General features: G+C 40.5%; 2 protein-coding genes across 2 annotated transcripts in view; one reads left to right on the forward strand and one right to left on the reverse strand.

Annotated features, from left to right (window-relative positions):
- The window catches only part of FAF1 (Fas associated factor 1), a 479,002-nt gene extending 472,639 nt beyond the window's left edge, over nt 1–6,363 (reverse strand). The window contains exon 1 of the mRNA XM_060089778.1: nt 5,888–6,363. Within this exon, the coding sequence (XP_059945761.1) occupies nt 5,888–5,932 (45 nt within the window). The 5' untranslated portion in view covers nt 5,933–6,363. The remainder of the gene's footprint in view (nt 1–5,887) is intronic.
- A 6,566-nt stretch (nt 6,364–12,929) lies between these two features.
- On the forward strand, nt 12,930–19,194 carry CDKN2C (cyclin dependent kinase inhibitor 2C). Its single transcript, XM_060083404.1, has 3 exons — nt 12,930–14,125; nt 14,582–14,721; nt 18,159–19,194. Exons 2-3 carry the CDS (start codon nt 14,593–14,595, stop codon nt 18,534–18,536), a joined length of 507 nt encoding a protein of 168 aa, XP_059939387.1. The 5' UTR covers nt 12,930–14,125; nt 14,582–14,592; the 3' UTR covers nt 18,537–19,194.
- The last annotated feature ends 6,525 nt before the right edge of the window (nt 19,195–25,719 follow it).

Consider the following 25,719-nt stretch of genomic DNA (forward strand, 5'->3'; position numbering starts at 1 on the left):
TTTAAGCTTGTGGGCCATTAAGTCTCTGTCACAACTACTCACCTCTGTCACTGCAGCAAGAAAGCAGTCATAGACAACAGGTAAATGAGTGTGCCAATAAATCTTTATGTATAAAAACAGGCAACCAGCTTACAGGCTACAGTTTCCTGACCGCTGAACTACAGAATCCATAAAACCTGTCTGGCAAACAACAGGCATCAACCGAGCCATGCTCAACAAATCTAAAGTCTCTCCATTCCATGGCTTCTGATCACCAGTGAGCTTAGAAGCATGGCACTGAACTGGAATGAATGGCAGTTTAGGAATGATCAGTCCCTCCCTTCCTCCCTTCCTCCCTTCCTCCTTCCCACCTTCCCTCTCTGCTGGTATGTCTGCTATATGCCAGGTACTGTTAATTTATTTTCTATGTAAGTTTTATCAATTTGGACAAATTTCTAAGTGGTGGGTCTTGTTTTCCTCTAGACATCCAAGCTATCTGACAAATTAAGCTAGAAAATGAACACTCTTATGTACACCTGGATAAAATCTTTGTTTCAAACCAGTTCATGACCGTGGACAAGTCACTTCCTTTTTCGGGGTCTCAACATCCACGAAAGGAAAAATGAGAAGCTAGAAACAGTGCCCTGCAGAGAACAAGTGAGTACTTTAAAACTGTCAACAATGAAAATAACAGCTAAAATGTATTAAACACTTTCTATGTCAGACACCTGTTCTAATCACTTTACATTAACCCTTTTTTCATATGGGAAAACTGAAGCAAAGTGCTGTGAAGTAACTGGTCAAAAATCACAAGATGAGTGAATGGCAGAGTTGTGATTTAAATCTAAGTAATCTGACATCAAAGCCCATGCTCTTAACCACTAACTACTAAACTTTAATCTACATGCCAAAACCTTATTTTCCCAATGACCAACAATCCAGACACAAAACAATATGCTTTGTCCCTCTAAAAATGAAGGGGACTGAAGAAAGGAAAGAAAGAATACTAACAAGACTACTTTCTGCCATAGTACTCAATCTCCTACCCAAGGTAACCTCCCAGGAAATAAAGATGATGTTCCATGAATACTTAGTTTGGTCCCTGATCCACAACATCACCAAGGATACCTATCTGTTTGGATCGATACCATTTCTACTCGCAGTCTGGTATCCTCTTTTGTAGAAAATATCTCTTTGCGTCAAACTAAAAAAGAAAGAAGAGTGATTCACAGCTTCATTTAGAAGGAAAAAATGTAATGTAATGAAAGGGCAGAAATTACCTACAAGTAACTTACCAGTAGTGTAATGGAAGAGTCCACGCTTCAAAGAGGAGTTGACAGGCAAATGAAAACTCACTACATCCCATAGTGATAGTCCAATATATGTAAATGTACAAAGCAATTTAGGCAGCAAAGGTATTACTAGCTGGAAAGACCAGGAGTAGAAAACAAAGCCACAATTGTGTCATCCAGGATATACAACTGAAAGTAACCTCAAAATCAGTGCCAAACTAGAGAAGAAATACAGGTACTCTTAATATGTGACCAATGGAACTAGATTCAGAAAGAATACTTTTTTAGCAAGGCAGATAAGTTTTGTTTATGATAAAGTCTGATAGAAAATATTACTACTAGTGAAAGTTGTTTTTTCTTCACTTGAGTAGAGCTATGATCTATGTATCTATATTATCAGTAACAAAGAAACATAAATAGAAAAAACATGAGACCCACATGTGACACTAATCTAAATGGGTACACCACTCATTTTGTTCTCAAAGAAAAATTATAAGTAAAAAAAAGTATCTTAGAGGAAAAAGAATTTACCATGGCATTAACTGAAAGGTTAAAGGGGTGGGGAAGGGAGAAGACTCATTTTTTTGTTCATCTAGACCCAAAGTAAGAGGTAACTAATTACTGAAATTATTAAATAGCAACCGCAATTTTGTTTGGATAACTGTTTTCACATCTGTAAGCAAATCGAATACAGTCTCAAAAGTTTGATCAAATGATTTTTGCTCTATACCTCTCAACCTTAATGAATTATACAATTACAAAAAGAAAAAGATTTGGAACTTGCACCTGAATGCATCTGTTATTAAAAAAAAACTTTAAGGAAGAAAAAAAAATCTCTCCTGATTCATCAGTGCCTGCCTGTTTTTTAAACCCAGGAAATTCCTTTACACCCCCTCCTGGTTCTGGTCAGCCAGAACTGTAGGTGTACTAGTCTAGTCATTCCTTTACCAGTAATATACTATGCTAACACTATTTACATTTATAGCTGATTTTTGTTGGACTATTCCAAGTTCTAAACTCATTTGTTCAGAGTGGAATTTACAAATTAATTAAACACTACGCTGTCATTCTCTCCATTCAAACTTTTGGTGGTGCAGCCACTATGGAAAACAGTATGGCGGTTCCTAAAAAAAAAGTAAAAATAGAAATACCATATGATTCAGCAATTCTACTTCTGGGTATATACCCCAAAGAACTGAAAACAGAGACTTAAAGAGATATTTGTACATCCATGTACATGTACAGCATTAATGATTCACGACAGCCAAAACTTAGGGAAGAAGTGTCCATTGTCAGATGAACAGATCAACAAAATATGGTAAATACATAAAATGAAATATTATTCAGCCTTAAAAAGGAAGGAAATTCTGACACATGCTACAAAATTGAAGCCATTATTCTAAGTGAAATAAGCCAGTCACAAAAGAACACATACTGTATGATTTCACTTATTAGAGGTACCTAGAGCATTCACATGCACAGAGACAGAAAGAATGGTGGTTGCCAGGGGCTGGGGAGAAGGAAGAATGGGAAGTTACTGTTTAATGGGTAGAGAGTTACAGTTTTGCAAGATAAAAAGAGTTCTGAAGATGGTTGGTGGTGATGGCTGCACAACGTGAATGTACTTAATGTCACTGAACTGGACACGTATTGATAAAAATGGTTAAGATGGCACATTTTATGTTATTGTGTATTTCACCACAATTTAAATTTTTTTTCTATTGGTAGCTGTTCTTACTTGGGGGAAAAAATCTTTTAGAGGACAATTTGGAATATATTTGCTTTGTAATTAGTTCACTCACCTACAAAGTCCCAAATTATCCCATTAAGTCTGAGCTGAAATCTTCCATCCACTACTTACCTCATTAAAAGAAACCAGGCAATTTATTTTTTAAATTATAGCTCAAGACTTGGAATGTAGATGCTTGGATGATACTGACTTCTTCTATAACTGGTCAAATCAATTTTCCTACCCAAAAGTGAACATAGTAAAATTATGTTCTATTTACCTCATATGATTGTTAGCCACTCTGCCACTGATTTCAACAGAAGTCCTTTGTTTATTGAGTTGAAATAGAGAATACAAAATCCTTCTCAAAAACTTTCCCATATTTAGACATTGTATTTTCCAGCAATAATCAAAATCTTAAACTTATTTATTTTTAAAATCTAGTCACATTTAAAAATCATGTCTCTTTCTACAAGAGCAGCACTGAGCTCTCAAAACTATTATTAATTTTCATAATCATATGAAGTAAACAGAACATAATTTTACTATGCTCACTTTGGCTGGGGAAACTGATTTGCCCAGTTATAGAAGAAGCCAGTATCATCCAAGCATCTACATTCCAAGTCTTGATCTATAATTTTCAAAATAAATTGCCTGGTTTCTGATAACTGGATAAATGCTAATTTTTTAAAGTTAATTCTACAAAACTTTTACATAATATTTTTTAAAGTAAGAAAAACCCTTTTTTTAAATTTTTCTTTCATATTGGAGTATAGTTGATTTACAATGTTGTGTTAGTTTCAGGTGTACAGCAAAGTGAAGAATAATCCATTTTAAAACCAAGTCCACAAGAATAAACTCATCTGGAATCATCATTTGTAAGAGGAATACAAGGTTCCTAAAATACACAAAAGGCTAATGTGCTTCTGCATAGTTTTCTAAATAACTTTTTTCTACCAGTAATGTTCTCCTGCCTATTTGACAATATGCAATTAACTCTCACCATTTGGAAAACGATTGTTCACTGCAGATGCCATAAGCTTTTTCCATTTTGTAAACAATTGTTCACAGCATTGCCATTGGTTTGAAGAAAAAAACTTATTAGAATGTTTTCATGCAATCAAAATAAAATCCCAAATGCTTGTCAGGAAATCTTACTTTGCCTCTGAATGCAGGAGTCCTAAATTTCCAGACTGGCCAATAAAACTAAGCATAATAATTGTCACAAATAGGAACTTCCCCAGCAGTCCAGTGGTTAACACTCCGCGCTTCCACTGCAGGGGGCACGGGTTGGATCCCTGGTCGGGGATCTAAGATCCCATATGACACGCAGCGTGGCCAAATAATAATAATAATAATTGTCACAAATAATAAGAGGGCAAACAGCTACAAGTTATTAGAGGAAGTCAAAAGTTTGGTAAATCAAAACAAAGTTACAGTTACCTTAAAGCTTTTAATGAGGTGAACTATACTTTTTGTTGCCTAAAGCCATTCCTACCAGAGCAGAACAATTTTACAAAAGGATAAAATCATTCCTAGACATATAGAGTCCTTTATCACACAACTACATTCCACATTAGATAAAAGACTAACTTGGAGAATGAAAAAAAAGGTGAAAGAATTAGGCAGAAAATCTCAGGCCAATCCTAATCCTACAAAGCACCAAAACCTTGTGGTCAACTTTTATTTTCAGAACTTCTTTCTGTTTGAGTCTGAAAGTTACAGTATAATCAAATGCAGATATATGCATATTCCTTATGTAGCAGATATGACTTGAATAATTAAATGAGCAAACTCTGGAAATGGCCATCAGAATATTTAGTTGTAAAAATAAGTAACTTTAAAAATTAGAGAAAGAAGAAAAGCCCAACAAAATATCAGTAAGGAAAAATATTGCCTACTATGCTAGCGTTAGACCATGAGCAATGATGGCAGTGTTAAAGGAGGGAAACGCCTGCCTATACAGAACTATAGCTTCTAAGTTAATGTCAAAACAAATGGTTAAAAATATCTCACTACAATATTTTCTTCCAACATCAAAAGGCAAAAGTGGTGTTTACAGGGTATTAGTTCTAACTCCAAGTCTTTCATGAAGCATACAGCTCTACTTTCAAAGGGCCTCCCTAAAATACTTATACGCCACTGTCACTACAGTTGAGTCAGTAAGAAATAATCTTTGCTCATCCTTAAAATTTCTCCTGGAGAAAGGACACCAACCAAGTAGTTCAAATCTGTAGAGGAAGGGAATCCACAAATATGAATTGGTAATTTATTAAAGCTTGTGAACTCACTGCAAAGATACTTTGATACATACAGTCTATTTGCCTCCTCCTCTTCCTACACCCCAAAGACTCCAATAAGGCATCAAGTCTCAAATGTTTATTTCTCCCTCAAAACCAGCACAATGTCCCGCTACCCTCACCACCTCCTCACCATCATTCTTTTTTACTCTCCCCTTAATACACCACACCCACATTCCATACAGCACACTCTCCTCACAAACCCAAAACTCCTCACCTAAAGCACCTCATACTTAAAAGCCCCACACTTATCCTCGAATTCTAAACATTACCTATAATACAGGAAACAATACAATCCACACACAAAACAACCCGACATAACACCCACTCACTCGACAAATGCCATTCAAGCCGTACATAAGCCATTCTACACACCCCCAACATAACATAGTCCCCCACAGTTCACAACACACACACACACACACACACACACACACCACTCACACACACCTCAAGCCAGGTACCGTATAAAAACTCAAACCACACAGCACTGCAGTGCTCAAACAAACGCTGGGAAGAGGCCACCCTTTGGGCACCAGGAACCCACGAGGTTGGAGGTGAGAGGGTAACTGGGCCCGATACTTCACCTGAAAATCTGCCAGGATCATCTCTCGGTCCATGTTGGACGCCATGGCGGCCGCCGAGTTCCGCGGCTCCGGGAGCGAAGCGCGCACCCGGGAGGGAGACTGCGCCTCCTGCGGCCGTCGCCTCCGCCGCCGCCGCCGCCGGGCGCCGAGGGGCTGGCGGGCGAGCCGGCGGGCGGGCCGGCGGGCCGGCGGGCGGGGCAGCGCGGGAGGCTAGGCGCTCATGCACTCGGTAACCTTCAGGCGCCTGGGCCGCTTGCCTGCGCCCCCCGGAGCCCGAGCCGCAGCCGCCCCGACAGGAAGGTTGGTAGGGATGTGGGTTCGGTCTTACTGTCGCCGGCCAGGGATGAGGGCTGGTTGCGACAGCACGCAGCCGGCTCCCTTCAACGGCGACAAGACCGGCGGGGGCGGGGAAAACGAGCGAAAAAGCAGGCGGGCGAACGCCACGGCCGCCTCCGCCTCCTCCGCTTCCTCCCTGGCCGCCGCCTCCGCCCCTGGTTGGCCAGCGCCGAGGCTGTCGCACATTTTGCCTGTCATCGAGGTCGCAAAGCGCCGCTTTGCGGCTGCCACGTGACTGCCCTCCTGTCAGGCGCTGGGCGCGCGACTACCGGGCGGAGATCTGCGCGCCGCCGGCGGGGACGCCAACCTGCAACTGCGGCAGCTTGGAGTCCCGCAACAGGTTATTCCGGTTTGAATTAAGCAAAGGCCTCGGGGTACCGCCTCCCCATGGTTGGGGCGGGGATCAGATTCTGCTCCTTACGTGGTTATATAGTAACACACATACACGTCAAGCCTCACAAACCAACTCAGCACACCGTCACATCCCGTCTAACAAACATTTCATAAATGTACATTTTCTCTGTTTCACCAAAATACAACTTCACATAGTCTTTTATGCTCAACCTGTCAAAGCCCACTTGCACACTGTCACACTCGATCCCAAGCCCTGACGCTTGCATCCTCAGACATTCAGTAACAAAGAATGGCAAGCAACCAGATTCCCACGATAGTCATGGGGCAGACATAGAAGCGGAGAAAGGTGAGAATATCGATCCCGAGAAAAAGATGATCAGGCTTTGAGCCAATAGTCGAAGACTATGTACAGTGAAGTGTGATAGTTTATGTCATTCCCGCTGGAGGAAGAGTGACAGTAGAATATGTTCAACTTTGACTTGGGAAAATATCTTCTGGACTGAAATAGAGCATGTACTTGCGGTGGAAAGTATGTAAAATCCTGAAAGTGTGAAGTAAGTTTGCTGATTTTGTGCTGTAGTATTAAAATAGAAACTAGTGAAATCACCATATAGAATCTTTGTATTCCCTGAACACAAAGAGCACTGTGGTGTTCTAAAGACCTAGGTTTATTCTGCTTTTTTTTCTTTAGACGAAAATAGTCTGGCCTACAACTCTCATGTAATGGTCTGTATTTAGACCAGAATGAGGTAGATAAGGAACAGAACCCTCCATAGTCACATGAATTGAAGGGTTTCTTAGTTAATTGCCACCCCCCAAGGAAGTAATTCCAAAATATAGCATGAATATGAATTAAGAGGTGAAACATAGTACCAGCAATTTAAGTGTGGCAATTCACTTGCCCCATTCATATATGTCATTCTCAGCACAAGGCAGGTGGATGATTGTCTAGTTACATGGCCAGGATTAATGCAGCCCTGCAAAGTTGAGATTTTTCTCTGTGATGACATGTGTGTATATCTCGAAGCCCATTCAAATCCAGTACTGCTCCCCTTCTCCCTCCTCTCCATCTGGAAATTAAAAGAATGTGGTAATACAGAAAGAGGGGAAGAATACACTAGACATTCAGGCATATGGTTTCTAGTACTGCTTTCCCAACTAATTAGCTGGGGGAACTTGGTTGGGTCACTTAGACTCTCTGACTTCAGCTTGACATGACTATTTCAGGTGATGAGAAAACAATTATGAAAATGCATGGAAGCATAAAATATTTTTACAAAGCAAGCATAGATTTCATAGTCAGCATTACTATGAGTTCTAGTTCTGCCGCTTGACAAAAACAAAGACAAAATACTTCTCTGAGTCTTGATTTCTTTACTTCTAAAATGGGGCTTATAAAACTTATTTCACAGAGTGATTGTGATTATTGAGTGATATAATGCTTGTGAAAACTTTTCAAAACCTTAAACCATATTAGTTGCTATTACTTTGTATACCAGTTCCTAAATGCTTTTCTTAGGATCACCTCTTTCATAATATTTACGCCAACAAGGATTCTTCTCCTTTCTAATCACTGCTGTACTATCTTTACAACACAGTTTAATACTCTGATAAATTCTGTAATTTTTTTCTCTAATTGTTTCATCTCTGCATGTTTTAATCTCTCCTCAAAGGTTGAAAGTTCTTTGAGATTATCAGCCATTTCATTCCATGTGTTTTTATATTCACCATAGTTCATAAATAGCAAACTCTTGGGTACATAACAACCAATGCCTTTGGATTTATTTTTATTGGATGTCTAGTATGTACAGGTACTTCACACACTTTATCTCATTTAATTTTTACAACAACCATTTTACAGAATAAAAAACTGCTCTGATAGGCTAAGAATGTGCCCAAAGTCATGCTATACAGGGACAGACCTAGTATTCAAGGCCAGGTCAAAACTAGTGCTCTTTCCACTCACCCTGTTCCCTCCCTGCATTTTACCCTCCATAGTGTATAATTCCTGAAGAGACTGATTCTTCCCTATGACGTAACTATTCATGGTTGGATACCCAGAATCCAGAGTAACTTTCCACTACAGAGAAAGGAATGAAAGAAAAATAAATACTGAATTAAGAGAAAATTCTGGACTTCCCTGGTGTTCAGTGGTTAAGAATCTGCCTTCCAGTGCAGGGGACGCAGGTTTGATCCCTGGTCAGGGAGCTAAGATCCCACATGCCTTGTGGCCAAAAAACCAAAACATAAAACAGAAGCAGTATTTTAAGAAATTCAATAACGACTTTAAAAGTGGTCCACATCAAAAAAATCTAAAAAAAAAGAGATAAAATTCATTTTCCCAGAATTCCTTCCTTAAAGGAAAACAATTTCATTCCAGTGTCAAAAACTGAGAGAATAAAAATATAGAGATTCTCTGTCCATAAGCATGAGCAAAGAAAAATAATTTTAATCTATCCATTCTCATAGTTGTTTTACTGCACTAACTCATGGAGCTCAGTCTAATTCAAATATAGATCTTTTTCTAGAATCTCCATGTTCTTTGATCTTACCATTCTTCTTTTAAAAGGAATTTTATTTCATATTTTTTCAAATATATATAATAAAGTTTACTTGTAATTATTTTGCTAAATTTTTATTTGAAATAATTTTAGATTTATATAATAGTTGCAAACATAGTACAGAATGCTCCTATTTACCTTTTTCCAGCTTCCTCTGTTACCATCTTGCATGACCACGGTACTGATATCAAAACTAAGAAATTAACACTGGCATTAATATTAGTAATTATGTTCTAGAGACTCTATTTGGATTTTTATATTAATGTACTTTTTCTGTTCCAGGGTCCAAACCAGCATACCACATTACATTTAGTGGTCATGTTTCCTTAGCCTCTTCCAATCTGTGACCGTTGCTTGGTCTTGACTTTTGAAGCTAATGGTCAGGAATTTTATAGAACCTCTCTCAGTTGGGGTTTGTCTAATGTTTTCTCAGAATTGTGCTGAGTTTATGGATTCAGGGGAAGGATTCCACAAAGGTGATGTGTCCTCATCACATCATATCAGGGACACATGACATCAACATGACTCATTATTGGGGGCGTTAACCTTGATCCCTTAAGTTAATCAAGCTTTTTAACAATGCTACTCAATTACAATCTAATTCCTGAGAAGATTAATGCTACTACAGTTAGATCCACACTTAAGTAACCCAAAATGTATTTCATATAATGATTTAATGTTCGTTAGGATACTAGTGCCTGATCCTGGACTCTCTTTTTTTTTAGCTTATGGTTACAATTTATTACAGGAAAAGGGGAAAGGATACAGGCCAAAACCAGCCAATGGAAGCACATAGGGAAAAGTCTGGGAGAGTTCCAAACCCAAAGCCTCCAGTGAACTGGACTCTTAAGTAATGGAAAAGGCCTAACATTTGGGGATGAATTCTGAGTTCAAATCCTATATCCACTACTTATTGGCCTTAGTCACATTCTCTATAAGCCTCAATTCCTTCACCTGAAAAATGGGGATAGTTATCATATTTACCTCCCAGAGTTGTAAAGATTAAGTAATGTGTGCATGATGTTATAACCAGGAAACACTACATAAATATTAATTGTTGCTATTATGTTTAAACTTTTGAGTTGCTTACTGGGCATTTTCTTTTCTTACTTTACAAAAAGACTTTCATAAGTGGTGTGAGAACCCATATGAAAAAGCCTGCTGAATTTCAGAAATAAAATCCCAAAGCCACAATAATGAAATGATAAAAAAAGGCCCCTTGAGGGTACCAGTCTGTTTTCTACCTCTCTTGGATCTATAAATATAACAAAAGGAAGACTTGGGGACTATGTAAAGAAACTGTAAATGCCATATATACATATCCATAAGTTAATCATTCAGAAACTATGCATACTTAAGTCAATGAGGGAAAAAGCACAAAATAATTTGACTGTAGTATTTCTATAAACCCTTTAAAATGAGTATGAACTGCTGAAAAAATTTCCATGACTGTTAGTATTTTATATCCAACTAAAAGGCTCTATTTCAGTGTTTGAGAGATATGTCATTACTGTGTTAAAAGACAAACTACTACTTTCAATATAACAGATGCTTAACTGTTAATCTTTTTTGTACATAATGTTAGAATGTAAGCTTATTGAGGGCAAAGATACTCAACTTTGACTTCAGTGAACTAGCCCTCAATATGAGATTTTCATTGGAGGTCTTTTGTAGTGCTTACTTACGCTTTCTGAACTAAGATTGTAATCTCTATGCTGTCAGTTCTGGGTTATACAATAAGCAAACGAAGTATGTGCTTCAGGACACTAGCTAAGCCAGAGTAGAAAACAAACAAACTTTCTTAAAGAATTTAATATTTCAGCAAAAGCATTGAAGTAGTCAACATGGGAAAAATCAGAACTTTGTTGGACTCCTTTACACTTATTTTTTGGTTTTGTATTATTTTTATTTACATATGAGGTGAGTTGTTGGGACATCAAAATCTTTTCAATGCTTACGAGCTCCAAAACTATTAATCCAGCTCTGTATGCATCTTAAATTACCATAAGTTTTATTTATCGTTATTCAGCAAAAAGAATTTTATTTCATGAAAATTATAACACATGTATACCTATACTTTACATGAGTACAATAGTCTTCCTTATTACAATGTCTTCTCTTGGCAAGAAACCATAATAAATGCTAGAAAGCAACTCTCATAAGTTGGACTAATGCCAGTTATCTCTTAACAGCCAACAGTGCTACTATATCATCACACCCTCCAGCTGTACTGAAAGATTACATACTAATTTCCCAGAATAATCAAAAGTAAATTATATTATTTATGGTATTTACTGGTATATATGGAATCCTAAATGTTCTATTTGAAATGTCTAAATATATGTAAGAAACGAGAGGAGTTAATTTCTTGTGTTGTAGTTCATGTTTGATTCACATTTCAAGTTTAGTTACCTAAGAGAGAAAAGAGCTCTGGTTATTTTCCTCTCAACAATTCAGTTAAAGGAAAGAAACACTGCAGGATTCTTCGCAGTTTCAACTCTCCCTCTACCTACCAGGCAATCTGATGCTAGATGATTATCCAAACGTTGTTGGTGTGTTTCGTTGCTAATACTCCCAGTGTACTTCAAGGAGCTGGGTATAGATGTTGCTGGAGGACATGCTTGCTAGAGGTCGGTAATAATTAGACCACCTGTCATTTTTTGCTTGGTTTCATTTTGACCGCTGGGTGCATCCTGCAACCGTGTTGGATATTTTTAAGTACAAAAAATATAGAAAACAGTAATTAATTAATCTTACATAGCTAAAAGAGGAAGTTAAAAGTACACAGAACTGGTGTCTCAGATGATTGAAATAAACGATTAGGAAGATGCTATTCCCTTACATTTAGACACCCCCCTCCCCCCCAAAACAAGACCCATCTAAGTAGTCAGAGAGAACTTTGACAAGAAAGAAATGGCCTTGTTAGAAAATCCTTCCCAAGACTTTTTTTTTTTTTGCTTTAAAGTTAATTGCTTTTCTCCCTTTCCCCAAAGAAATGGAATATTTCAGTTTCAAGTCCCTGTAACATTAAGGCTTCAGAGTTCGTCGTGATTTCTTACCTATACCATGCCTTTAGTTTTCGTAAAAATCAGTCTATAAAAGACTTTTGCTTTTCCTGAGCACTGGTTTTGCTGTCAGTCAGGTCTCTCCCTCCACCCCGCGGCCACCTCTGCCCACCGCGGCCCTGGGCGTTGAGCTAGCAGGTGCGAGGCCGAAGCTCTGCACTGAGAAAAGGAGGCCGAGTTTACACAGCGCGCGCCCCAGAGGAAGAGGCGGCAGCCGTAGGCCTGGCCGCCCGAACTTCGAGAGCCTAGCGGGGGAGCGCGGAGGCGGGCCGGGCTGCCCGGCCAGGGCCGGGGAAAGACTCGCTTTGCGCCAGCCTCCTCTCCGCCTTCCAGCAGTCAGCGCCGCCGAGCCTCCAAGGCCCTGCGGCTCTCCGCAGCCTTAATTAACAAGCCTCTTTCCTCCACCTCCGCCCCCGCCGGCCTCGGGGCAGCCAGGGGTTTCACATCGCAGACTCCATTCCGCCCGCCAGCCGGAGGGGGCCGAACCCGGCTCCGCGGGTCCGAAGAAGCCACTCCGGCTGGGGCCTGGCCGCTGGGTTAGCGGGTGGGAGCCAGCGCAGGAGACTGAGGGAGGAAAGCGGAGAACGAGGAGGCGGGAGAAAGGGCGCGGGGCGGGGGGCGGGGCGAGCCCGGCAGAGTGCTCGAGCGCCACCAGGGCGGAGGGCGGGGCGTGGGCGGTGCCCAGCCTTCCCGCTCCCGCGGCGCTGCAACTCTGCCGAGCCTCCTTAAAACTCTGCCGTTAAAATGGGGGCGGGTTTTTCAACTCAAAAAGCGCTCAATTTTTTTCTTTTCAAAAAAAGCTGATGAGGTCGGAAAAAAGGGAGAAGAAACCGGCACCGTCTCTGCAGCGGCAACAGAAGCAGCAATTGTTTGAGCGAAAAAAGAAGCGAGGGAGGGAGGGAAGGAAAAGACCAGAAAGGGGCACGACGCACAAGTGTCTGTAGGGGTGAAGGGAGCAGGGACCGGCGATTTGGGGGGGACCAGCTACAAAAGAAACTGTCACTGGGAGCGCTGCGGCTCGGGAGCAAGCGGTGCTACCCAGCTCGGCTCCAGGGCACAGCTGGCTGGCGGCCGCTGCCCTATCGGCTGCACAGGCTGGGGGCACAGGCCAGGGGACCGCGAGAGGTTGGCGAAGTGGCACCCGGCGCCGAAGCCGCTGGGTTCTCGCCAAGAGCGGCGGGACTGGCTGCGCCCTGGGATTGTGGCGACTCCCGATACTCAGAGCTTGGCCTGAGACTTCCCAGGACCCTCCCGATCTCCGGAGGCCCTCAGAAAACCGGGAAAGGAAGGAAAAGAGGCGGCGGCAGCTCAATGAGCTTCTACATTAGGAAGTCTGAACTGGCTCGGTCGTAGGCGGGAAGTTACCGGTGGGCTGCCCTGTGCAGCCGCGATGCTGCAGCGCGCTGCTTCAGCAGCCCGGGCCCCATAGACACTTCCCGCATCGCTCTCCCCCTTCCTCACGCTGCTGGGAGTCCCAGGACCCGGTGGGGCCGGCATGACCGGCTTGCCGGGGGCCCGCCGCGCGCCCGGCAGTCTCCGGAGACGCGCGCCGAGCCTGGCTCCCACGGCCTCTGAGGCTCGGTGGGGCTGCGGTAGCCCGGCGGGCGGGCTCCGGAGCCCTCCCGCGCGGCGTTAGCCCGCAGCTCGGCCTGAACGCGAATTAAGGCTCCTCCGGAGAATCCAAGGCCACCGAGGAGTCGTTACGACCTGTAACTTGAGGGCCACGGAACTGCTACTCTCATTTGCTTTTGGCGATCATCTTTAACCCCCGGAGCACCTCAGCATCCAGCCACCGCGGCGCTCTCCCTGCAGCGGAGGACTCAGGACTACCCCTTCGGCGAGACGGATGGAGACCGAGCCCCTTCGAGGACCTGCCCCTGCGGTACTGGCTCGCGCGGCTCAAGTCACCACCGTGAACAAGGGTGGGTTGATGCCTTTTCTTCCCCCCCAAATGTCTCTTTTTTCGCGGTATTTTCTGCCCTGATCTAGTGCCTTAAACCTCCGCACACATTCCTCACGGAGATCTGTAGTGTAGGTACGTGCCAGCTCTGCCTATATTTTACGTCCAGAGTAATTTACCAGAAATATATGTGTGCCTGTATATCTCTCAGTTTAATCACCAGAATTCTTCATAGGGGTTAAGCTAAAAAGCGAGGAGCGGAGCCCCTCTCCAATGGCTCAGTTTTGCTGAATAATCACGTGTGAATCGAGGGGCGGGCTTTTGGCAGGCAGATCTTACTAGTATTTACTACCAAGCTCTACTCCAGATTAACCATCCCAGTCCTTCTGTCAGTCTCCGATGCCATCATGCAGCCTGGTTAGGAGCGAAGGAAAGGGGAAAAAGAAAAACAACTAATTCATCTTTTCCCGATCGTCAGGACCCTAAAGAATGGCCGAGCCTTGGGGGAACGAGTTGGCGTCCGCAGCTGCCAGGGGGGACCTAGAGCAACTTACTAGTTTGTTGCAAAATAATGTAAACGTCAATGCACAAAATGGATTTGGAAGGACTGCGCTGCAGGTTGGTATCCAGAGAGGTGGGGAAAACAGGTCAACAATGTTGCCTACGTGACCCGGGTTTCTAGAATAATAGCTTTTAAGCTTTCAGGGGTACAAAATTTAACTGTTTTAAAAACTAGTTGGTTGCCATATTTTATATCTTTAAGTGGATCCAACTCCCCAAAATGACGTACTTTGAACAAACTCGTCAAATCCAATAACATCCTCGATATCAAGTGGGTTCCAGGTTTGGTCTTAATTTTTGGAATGTTTTTGTGACGGTGGGGATTCTGTAGCAGTCGTAGCAGCGCTGAGATTTTTGGTTTTTCTTTTTTTTAGACAGCTCTGTAAACACGTTATTATGATTATTATTTGAAGTAAATACACTGCTATTAGTGGTTTCCGTACTTTGCTCCAATAATTGAGTTTAACGTTAATTTTCTTGACTACTGGCAAGGGTGTTTTTTCTTCAAATGCTTCAGGTTTTGACCAACAACCTTTCCTCGTTTGGAATGGGTGGCCTGGGCACGGGCACAGGATGTACATTTCACAGTTAATGTAATACCATCCACCCATTCAGGATCGAGGAGGAATAAAAAGTTGAATTTTCTAATCAGAGCTCAGTTTATAGTGTTTTTGTCTCTGCGGTCATACCCTGGTATGTTCTAATTTTTAGTAATTAGATTTACAAGCAACAAATGAAACACGTCCAGCTGCCAAGTATTGTACCTGATAATTTTTTTTCCTCCTCTGAACGTTATCATGTAACTTAGTTGAAAGGCTTAGAAACAGAAAAATGGCAAAGTAGCCTCAAACAGTTGCTTTATCTGAGTTCTGATGATATTCTTATAAGCTATGCGTATTCGAAATGCAACACTTAAAGCTGTTTTTGAAAATCCACTGGGGAGAGGGTTTTTAGAGTGCTTTGTTTTAATTGCAAGAATTAGAAATTTAAGTGGCAGGAGATGTTCTATTGACAGATGAAGTCCATACAGCCTGTATATTTTAAATCAGAATACACTGACCTTGCAAAAATTTCAGTATTAAGGAAGCTTACAGATACTAAATTATTTATCTTGTTATTTCAGGTAGATTAAGTGGGGAAAGGATTTTTTTCTTTTTCCACCTAGTAGTTTTTAACAGGTTTTGTGATGATAGCAATGCCACAAATTTAATATATTGAAAAGTTTCCTATTGAACATTCAAAATATTATATAAATATCACAAAGAGTGAGCCACTTAACCCTGTAAGAATAGGATCTTGCAGGACTTTTGACGAGCAGGAAGACTGGGAGATTAATACTGCAAAAAAAAAAAAAGTTTTGACAAACATTTTTAATACAATTCTGCAGTCTCGTTTATATTAAACATACTTATCAAGATATTAACACCCACTTATTGTGGCTTAGTCCTAGTACATATAATGAAACACACACAAACAGGAGTCTCAAGGCTTATTTTCAGTATGTATAATCCTGACTCTGAAGTTGTGTCATAACTCAAGAAAGAACTTTCTTTCAAAACAATTTCCAGCAGTACTATTATTTTTGGTGAAATATGGCAAATTTTCTCCTACAATTATGTTTATTAACCCAATTACAAAAGCTTTTTCCCCCTTCCTAGTGTAAGCTTCTCAATCAGGATGATATCAAAGGCCTTAATCGTACATTTGCTTTACAAAGATCCAAGGTGTCTCTCTCTTATTTTTCCCAGTTCAGGTCCTTAGATGTGACTAAGTATTTAGAGGCAGCTGTGGTAAAAATTAGACTGTGTTAATTTTTCATAACCAAAAAGTATTTCATTGAAGTTCTTGAAAAATAAATTATGTATCATTTTTAACCACTGCCCCAAAGGAAGGGCTAAAAGTCAACAGGGTTTTATCAGCAGGGAAGCTTAACATCTTGGCCATCTATAGAGTTTGCATTTATAAAATATTATTCATTCTAAATATATTTCATCATGTTCCTTAATTTGTGATTTTTTAAAACAAACATTCTAAAGAGATAGATCAGCTTTGTATGTATTGTCCAATGTATATTTAATTTCACAAACATTTGAGTGTCTACTGTGTAATGTATTATAAATTTAGGTTATTATGAATATACCTAAATATAAATTAAAACAATTAAAATGCTGAAATATTCTTGCATGTTAATGAGACTATATTTTTCACAATTAAATTATATGTATTGTACAACTGAATACTGCTCCACAAAATATTTTATAACTATGAGAGCCTAATAGTGATTTCTTATTAGCGTGAAATATATATAAACACCAGTAGATAAGTCTTTGTCATGTGAATTCTTTGTATGTTGATAGCAAATTTTAATACCAAATTCTGGCTTTTAAAATACTGGCAGTTTATACATAGCTATTCCTAAATGCCTGATAATAACTGCAAAAGGAAATAAGATGGGATCACCAGTTGATTAATAAATGGGCTGAAACCACAAGACAAAGCTGTCTGTGTCCCAAAATACACATTAAATATCTTATTTTCTCTTCTTTTGCTCACTTGAAAATTAGGAGGCTAGTTAGAACTTTAGGGAACAGTAAGTAATATAGTAGAATGACTGTTTCATTCTTTTCAAGAACAGTTTCCATACAGTCATTTCCTATCTAATACAAGACATATCATGAACTTAGTTTTAGATAAATACATTGACAATGTAGAACACTGTTGCTTTTTTTCACTTTAATAATCAGTAACATTTTTAAATTTCAAGTGAAGGATTCTAAGCACTAAACACACCTAGTAACCCATATGAAATAATTGCAAAGAAAAAACAACTATTTAAAAAAATACTTGGAAACTTGGGGCTGTATCTATTTGGAAAGAACTTGTGAAAATTAATAATTTAAGAAAATACCAGGTTTGGATTTTTAGGAGATCATTTTCACACTTATAAAATCAGACTAGATGGAGTCTGATGTGTGGAAGCACTTCTTTGAGGATTTAAAGAAACTCACTCTCCTTATTTCTTTTCAGCTATTTAGAAAATAAAATTTACCCACATTTTATTTTACAGAATTAACACCCCAGGCACATTTTATGAGCATGAACAAGCAAACAGAAGGAGACTTACTTAAATCTCAAGTTCCATTTCTTTCATTTTAATAAATTCATGAAATTACACAACTCTTTATGGGAGATAGAGAACCAAGTTGTCAGTGAATTTTATATAAGTCGGACTCATTCTATTTTATTAATCAATTTATCCTACTTTTGGGCCCGTTTAAGATATTCCATCATAGAAGCTCAATTTTTAGTTTTCTTCTACTTTTACCTAATAGTACTCATTTCCTGCAACTGAGCCCTTCAAACCCGATCATATGGGTCTTCCCCAAGCACTCCTTCATCAAAAATAGTTACATACATAAAAAGAGATGGATATTTTAAAATATTCTTGTAGTAGGAGCACTTGAAGGATTCTACCGTTTTTTCTTCTTTTCTAGGTTATGAAACTTGGAAATCCCGAGATTGCCAGGAGACTACTACTTAGAGGTGCTAATCCCGATTTGAAAGACCGAACTGGTTTCGCTGTCATTCACGATGCAGCCAGAGCAGGTTTCCTGGACACTTTACAGACTTTGCTGGAGTTTCAAGCTGATGTTAACATCGAGGATAATGAAGGGAACCTGCCCTTGCACTTGGCTGCCAAAGAAGGCCACCTCCCCGTGGTGGAGTTCCTTGTGAAGCACACGGCCTGCAAAGTGGGGCATCGGAACCATCAGGGGGACACCGCCTGCGACTTGGCCAGGCTCTACCGGAGAAACGAGGTCGTTAGCCTGATGGAGGGAAACCGGGCGGAGGGAGCTGCGAATCTGCAATGAATGTGGGGAGGGCTCTCCCACACTGCCTTCTATTTTGTCAGTTAATTGATTGGCTGTCCTATTTTAATATCATTTGTTAAAATTCAGTTTTGTCAATACTTTAAGCAGCTAGTTAAATCTTCTGAAACTGCTAAGTGGAAATCTTACTACAGGTTTATGAATATATTTAAGCAACATCTTTTTCACCTGCAAAACCCTGAGTTCTAACATGTAATTGCAAATAGCTTTGGCTTTCATCTGAATATTTTATCTTTCCCTGACTTTTCTCCTTGCTTCTCCCTTTGCCAGTCTCAATACCCAACTTGAAGACTTTGTTTTAAAAATGGTTTGTCCTGATGCTTCTTTTGCCTGATTAAAACACTTTTTCAAAACAGGAGGACAGTGTTTTCTGTGGTTTCCACTCCTCTTATAATCCCCACATAATTTGCCTCTTGCTAAGGAGAGCTACACTAAAAGATCATGGTGTATTAAGTCTTGAAGTTAGAAAAAGTAGACTAATTGAAAAACTAGACATATTCTATTGATGATTCAGTTATTCTTTTCTTTCTCTCCTCATGCTTCCCCCTCAAAGATTTTACTTGGTGCCTAGTATGTCTGCTTTAAAACAGAATAAGGACAACATGTTTTGGAAATAAACCTGAAATTATTTCAGTGTGAATTTATCCTTATATATTCGATCTTCCCTTTCTCTCAAAGTTAAATAGTTGAAAAACAAGTTTCAGAAGTAGCGATCTGAAAGCAAATATATGTTAGCTCTAAAAGGCACTTTAAAAAGAAAATGCCATCTAAAAGTGCTTCCCATTAGTTGATTTTTTAAAAATCACAAAATGAAACAATTGGTTAAACAATACGTTTCCCAAAGTTATACCATAAGTATGCTAAGTGTAACACTGGCTTTTTCTCCCTGAAATATCAGAAGTGTAAAGTTACAAAATGTTTAAATATTAAAATATGCTGCAAATACCAATATTTAGGGGATAAAAAGCTTAGCAAGAACATACATATATTACATATAAGGGTCATAACTTATTTAGGGGCTACAGGATAATAAATATAGAAACTTTTACAATAAATAAATAGGCCACTCCTACATATAGCACTTGATTCCCACGAAGCTTTTTAGTAAAGGCATATAAAATCTTAAGAATATGTTTAGCTAAAAATAAAAAAAATTTGAACGAAATGGAAATATCAAATTTCCAAGAGAATTTTCCAGCATCTACTACTTACTCTGTTATTTTAAAGATTTCACCAAAGGATTTCAATGCAATTTCCATTTATAAATTTATAAATACTTTATTCATCATCTCCCACAAGAACAAAGATGTTTTATGTAAAAGTTCCCTCCTTCTGCTTTATAAGCTCCCTGCCCTCACTCCAAAAAGAAGAAAATACCTCAAGGTTTATTGAAGGACATGGTTCTGATGCCTGCCCTAACAAGGATTGGAAGGTGGCAGGCAAGTGGTTTTCAATAATTTATTTTCCATGATAGTATAAAAGAATATAGAGGAAAAAAATCCGAGGAAAAAATCCTTTTCATTTGGCATTTTAAGTTCACCTTCCCTATGTCAAGTGCAACAAGACTTCAACTTCTGCCACCTCAAACCACAAGTTACTGAGTAAATTTATTTTTGACAGCAACATGAAATTAAATGTAAAACATTTATTTTAAAGTTTAGAAAAAAGTAGAAATTGAGATGATTTTGAAGGAAAAAGGTGTAATTTGCATTTAAAAACTAGAATCAATACACAAAATACACTGCTTGAGTAAGCTGAATATTTCTAAACACAAGACTATTACTAAAACAAATAAACACTTCTTACAATTTGCAACTGTAAAGATGGACGTTTCTTAATTTAAAGTCGAGTTTAATGGACTTTTCAGTATCCATCAAGTATAAGCATTAAAATTGCTCTTTAGATATTTCAAATATAGGATGTTTATTAAAGTTAATGAGAGGTACTTCTGCAGTTGCTTTATTCTCAGGTGGTCGGCGCACGAAAAGAGGAGAGGGAGCTCTGTCCCTCTTCACCAGCCTAAAACTTGCCTAGGCATTAGAACACCGCCACATTTCTTGGGCTCTTCACAGGAAATAGCTTTGCTAATCTAAGTATTTTAGAAATGAGTTGTGTGGTCTCCTCTAGGAAATATGAAAAGCCATTATTCAATCTCTCAAAAACCTCGACAATATTCAGTAAGACAAATATACCGAAATGTATAGAATGGAAGGAACAGTACTGCAGAGTTTAACGGGGTCTAGTTTACAGCGAGCTGAGACGGGGAAGGATCTGAACTTTTTCAGATGCACAGTAGAAAGGCAAGTGCTAATTAATGGAATGGCCAGAGCCCCAGGGGACGACGCCATAGAAAGAATGGAGGATAGTAAGCAGAGATGCGCTCTCAAATTCAGTTATTCACTGCGCCCGCATCCACGTCGGGAAACTCAAGGCTTAGCCTTTGCCCAGTAAGCTGAACCCCCGGCTTACACCTGGGGAAAAGCAGGGCCGGGGGTGGGTGCGGGAGGGAAACACCAACAGGACCTCAGTCCACGTTCTGGTCTCCAAGCCACTAAGCAACTGCATTTTACCATATTTCGGTAGTGAATCAATAGTTTCCTGATAAACAGTGTGCATCTCCTAATGGTGTGATGAGCTCCTACACACACACCACGCTGGGTGACTAATAAATGGATAAAATAATTCTGTCCCAGGAAAGGCATTTCAATTGGCAATATTATAAATGTCCTTGATCGTGTTGATCAAACAAACGTTGTGGAATCCGTGGTCCCGGATTGGTTTCGAAATCTCAGTTCCCAAAAAGGTGCTTTCGGCTTTTGCCGGGGGTAGAAGTAATAGTCCAGAAGCGCTGGAAGAGTACAGTGCTGGAGCGAGAAAGGGTCGTGCTCGCAGCCTTCCTGACTACCCTAAGCTACCTTCATCAAAAGGCGGGGGAGGGGGGGTTGGAGGGGGAAAGTCCGTCTCTTCGTCCCTCGAGATTGCTTTGATTTTACACCACAATTCCAATTCCAAAAAAACAGATCCACGTAGGGACCTAATGAGAGGCTGGAGACAATCTTCCAGCCTGAGACCCGGGGTAAAGCTTTGCGCACAGTCAACCCAAGCCCTCTATGGAGGGGCTGCGAAGTCATCCTTTCTGTCCCTTCGAAATTCTCCAGACTCCAACCGCAGCTCCCGGCTCCCTAGTGAGGAAGCTGGAGCCCAGAGCTCCCTCAGGGCGCGCAGAAAAGCCCGGGGTGGGGGTGGGGGAGTTTCAAAACCGTTAGCTCGCGTTGTGTGTTTTTTTTTTTCCCCTCCCTCGCTAAGGTTTCTTTTCTTTTCTCTTCCTGTCCAAATATTTCAAATTTCCGCGCCTTAAATAACAGTCTCCTTTTATTTAGTTAGTTTCCTCGGCAGGTTTGGCCGCCCGCTTGTCTCTGCCCCCCAGCGGGCCCGGGGCGCCTCGGACGCCTCGGTGCTGCCTGCAGCCCCTGCGCGCTGCCCCCGGCCCAGCCAGCGCGGCCCAGAGCGCGCCCGCCGGAGCCACAGCCCCCTCTTGCCGCGACCTCGCTTGACCCGACTCTCCCGGCACCCAGAGCCAACTAAGGCCGCCCCCCGCCCGGACGCTTGTCTGCTCCCAGCTCGACTTCCCTCCCCGGACTTTGGAGTCTCTTCTACTTTGGGGTTTGGAACCCGGTCGCCCTGGAGCGGCGGAAGGGCCGCGGCGATAGGAAAGCAGCAGAGGAGGCCAGTGGCCGGAGCCTGCCCCAGCCCCCACCCCGCGGGTAACCTTGGAGGCGCCCTCGGAGTGAGTGTGTGCGCTGCTGCGCCAGCCGGCTGGGGCAAGCGGGCGCACGGCGCAGCAGGCAGGAGGCGGGAGCGGGGGCGGGGAGGGGGAGCGGGCCCCGGTGCCTCACTGCAGCCTCCGCGGCACCCTGGGTGCTACGGGCTGCCGGGGCGGCCAGGGTTCCCCGGCCCTGGCCCTCAGGCAGCGGTCCCCGAGGAGGCGGCGGCCATCCCACTGGATGGTTCCGGCGACCTGTGCCTGAGGACTGGGGCCCGAGGGCGACGTGGGAGCAGGGGCAAGCGGGCCGGTGAGTGCCTAGCTCTCTGCAGAGGTGAGCTGGCGGCGGGACCGGGCGCGGCGGCTGGAGCAACTCCATGCCCAAAGCCAATGCCAGCACTCCCCCTCCCCCCGTGACAGCTGAGGACAGCCGGGCTCCGAGCCTCGCGTCCAACAGCGAGGAGGCAAATGCCTCTCAGGCTTCTCACCCGCTTCGACTGCTCGGAAAGTCCTATGGTGTTGCCTTTCCCCCACAAATTACTAGACGTCCAGAACTGAAAATGCACGTTCATTCGGAAAGACCCTTAGCTTGAAACACTCAGAATTGCAGGCCCGTCGGGACTTTGGGTGGGGCTGGGACGCGCAAAACACCTAGAAGTGGTCGTGTTTTTTGAACCCGGAATAGATCCGACAATCGAGTATGGCTCTTCAGCAGTGCCTGAAAAGAATAAAAACTCCCCAGATCTGGAGATTCACTTGGTAAATCAAGGTTCCAGTGAAATGTTTTGCCATCTGCTATAGAAACATTGTGCGAGCTTCAGGTGTTAGGATGTGGGTTTGGAATTTTCTGTGCTGTCTTTAATCCTGAAAGACATTAAATAACAGCATGGTAACACACCCGGCAAGTGAGCAGAGGTTATCCTTGCCACCACAGCACCTGCAAAAGCACAAGTGGAACTCCTTCCTGAGTTCTAAAATGGCTTCTGGACCGTCCAGAGGTACCAGCACATACGAGGAGGGGGACGGGGGACTGGAGGAGTTTGTACATTTTTTAAAACTACACAGATATTATTAGACTTAGAGTGTTCCACCTCACCTCTCCTTTCTCCCAGTCCCCATTGGTCAAGGAAGAATTGTAGTGTAGGCCTATTCAATAATTCTACATTCAGCCTTTTTCTCTTCCCTCCTCCCTCCCCTCCCCCCAAAAAACCAGTCAGCCAAAAACATCAGCTCTTTTGGGGAGGAAGTAAAAAAACCACCAATCCTTATCCAAACTACCCGTCATTTCTTTTGAGCATAAAGAAGAAATCCTACATATAACCTATACTATGGAAGAAGAAATAATTTACCAGGACCTCAAATGCATTCAGTTGGTATAATTAAAGTGATATTAATTAGCTTTTAACATTAAAATAATGGGACAGTTTCTGGAACTGATAGGTGAAAAGCTAAAAAAAAAACTCCATTGAAATGTTTGGAGACGGAAGCTTCTGCTCTTCTTTATATTTCATCAGTACAGTAGTTACTTGGAAAAAAACCTCATACTTTATCTTGACCATATAAAGCAGTATCATGCTGACTAATTTTATTTTAGTTATATGCCTTAGTTTTTCAGATTAGTTACAAGAATAGTGAAAGTTCACATATAAAGCAAAACTGACATCTTTTAATGTTAAAATTTTAATTTAGAAATGCAACTAAATTATCACAATTATATTAAAGTACAGTCCACTCCCTTGTTTCTTCTAAGTGTACAGTTTGCACAACTTGCTGGTAAAGAAATCTGTCCTGAGTTTAAAATGTATGCCTTGGAAACATGACTTCCTAAAGTAAAAAATAACTCACTGTTCTTTAGGAATAATTATTCTATAATTTGGCTATTCTGTGTATAGCTAATGTAACAATATCTCCTTTTACATTTTGGATCTATTGTAAAAGCCATTTGGGCCCAAATTGTTCTTGTTCCAAAATTTTCTCCTTCAGATATTTTTACTAAGAAGTGACTGTCCTCAGTGATGCAGCAGCATTCTGCTGCCCATTCTTCTAATTCAAGAACTTGGGACCAGACTTATACACGCCATTTAAAAGGAAACATTCATTTCTTCTTTTGTCCAAGTTCAGAACAGACGTGAATGAACGTTAACATTTGAAAGGCCTAGAATAATTAATTTGAAAATCAGTTATTATAGTTGATGATTCAAGATGAAATTTTTAAAGCCTTATGTATCAGAAGAAAAAGTGGGATCAAATTATTAAGCTAAGCAGCATTTGATGATGATTAATAGTACAATATTCCCTACCTCAATATTCAAATAAGCAATAGTGTGTATTGTGGTATGATTTTTAACTGTGAAAGACAATATTATGTAATACTCATCATGATATATAAAAGGAATTGAAGTCCAGAATATCTTTTTTCAATATTAAGTAAAATATAATTAAAACACATTAGCTAAAAAAAAAAAAAACTACACTATCACCTATATTTTTGGCTGTTCCCATCTTTCTTTCTTTCTTTTTTTTCTACTTCTTTTACTTTTTTGTCTCTACATTATAGGTGATGAACAAAAATAGCATGTAGAAAAAGGTTTCCAATCCTCCTTTATTTCTGCTGCCTCAGTCATCCACTTCTCCATTTACAAACATTACTTCAACTTTAAAAACCATGTTTTGTGATGCTAAAAAGTAATTATACCCATTAATTAAAATGTATCATAGGCCTATAAGTGAAAAAGTATTGTCTGTATTTTATTTAAAATAAAGTGAAAAAAGTTTGGACATTAGGTTGTAGCAAGTGTGTATTTATGTTTTGAATATAAATTGTCAGAATCTTAAAACACATTTAATATTTTGACATAACATATGCTAAGATTAACAGTTTAGAATCAAGATCTAGAAAATATTAAATTTAATTTCTGGTCTTTCTTTGCAAAATAATTTAATATATTTTAATTTGCCATAGTAAGATAAGGCTAATTGTTTTAACTAATAAAAAATTAAAATGTTGATACTTGCAGGAAAATATGAAGAGAGGACTATGATATCAAATCCAAAGCAATGTTTTTTTTAAATAAATTACTCCTGCTGCTAAATTATGTACTCTAATTGTAGTGATTATTATTTTATAATTAAATTTTGCACTTGGCACATGGACCAAAGTTCTCTATGTTTATCTATAAGCATATAGTTGGTTATGCAGTTAATCCAAATAATACTTTGTGATCCTGTTCTATGTGAGTATTTTTATGTATATATATGTATATTTAGATATTTCTTACTAACGTTCAGTACTGAATAAATAGATATTTTGAAGAAATACTACCAGTTCACTTCATATTGCTATTTTTAAAATGTTATATTATGATCTGCTACAGAAATATAGGCTGATAATTTTTTAGATAT

Source organism: Mesoplodon densirostris, chromosome 2, assembly GCF_025265405.1.
Source record: "Mesoplodon densirostris isolate mMesDen1 chromosome 2, mMesDen1 primary haplotype, whole genome shotgun sequence".
NCBI lineage: Eukaryota > Metazoa > Chordata > Mammalia > Artiodactyla > Ziphiidae > Mesoplodon > Mesoplodon densirostris.

Bases quoted from the DNA above. Each gene is read 5' to 3' on its own strand.
- CDKN2C (XM_060083404.1), top strand. From the start codon at position 14,593: ATGGCCGAGCCTTGGGGGAACGAGTTGGCGTCCGCAGCTGCCAGGGGG. The intron at 14,722-18,158 runs GTTGGTATCCAG...CTTCTTTTCTAG, and splicing joins TTGGAAGGACTGCGCTGCAG to GTTATGAAACTTGGAAATCC.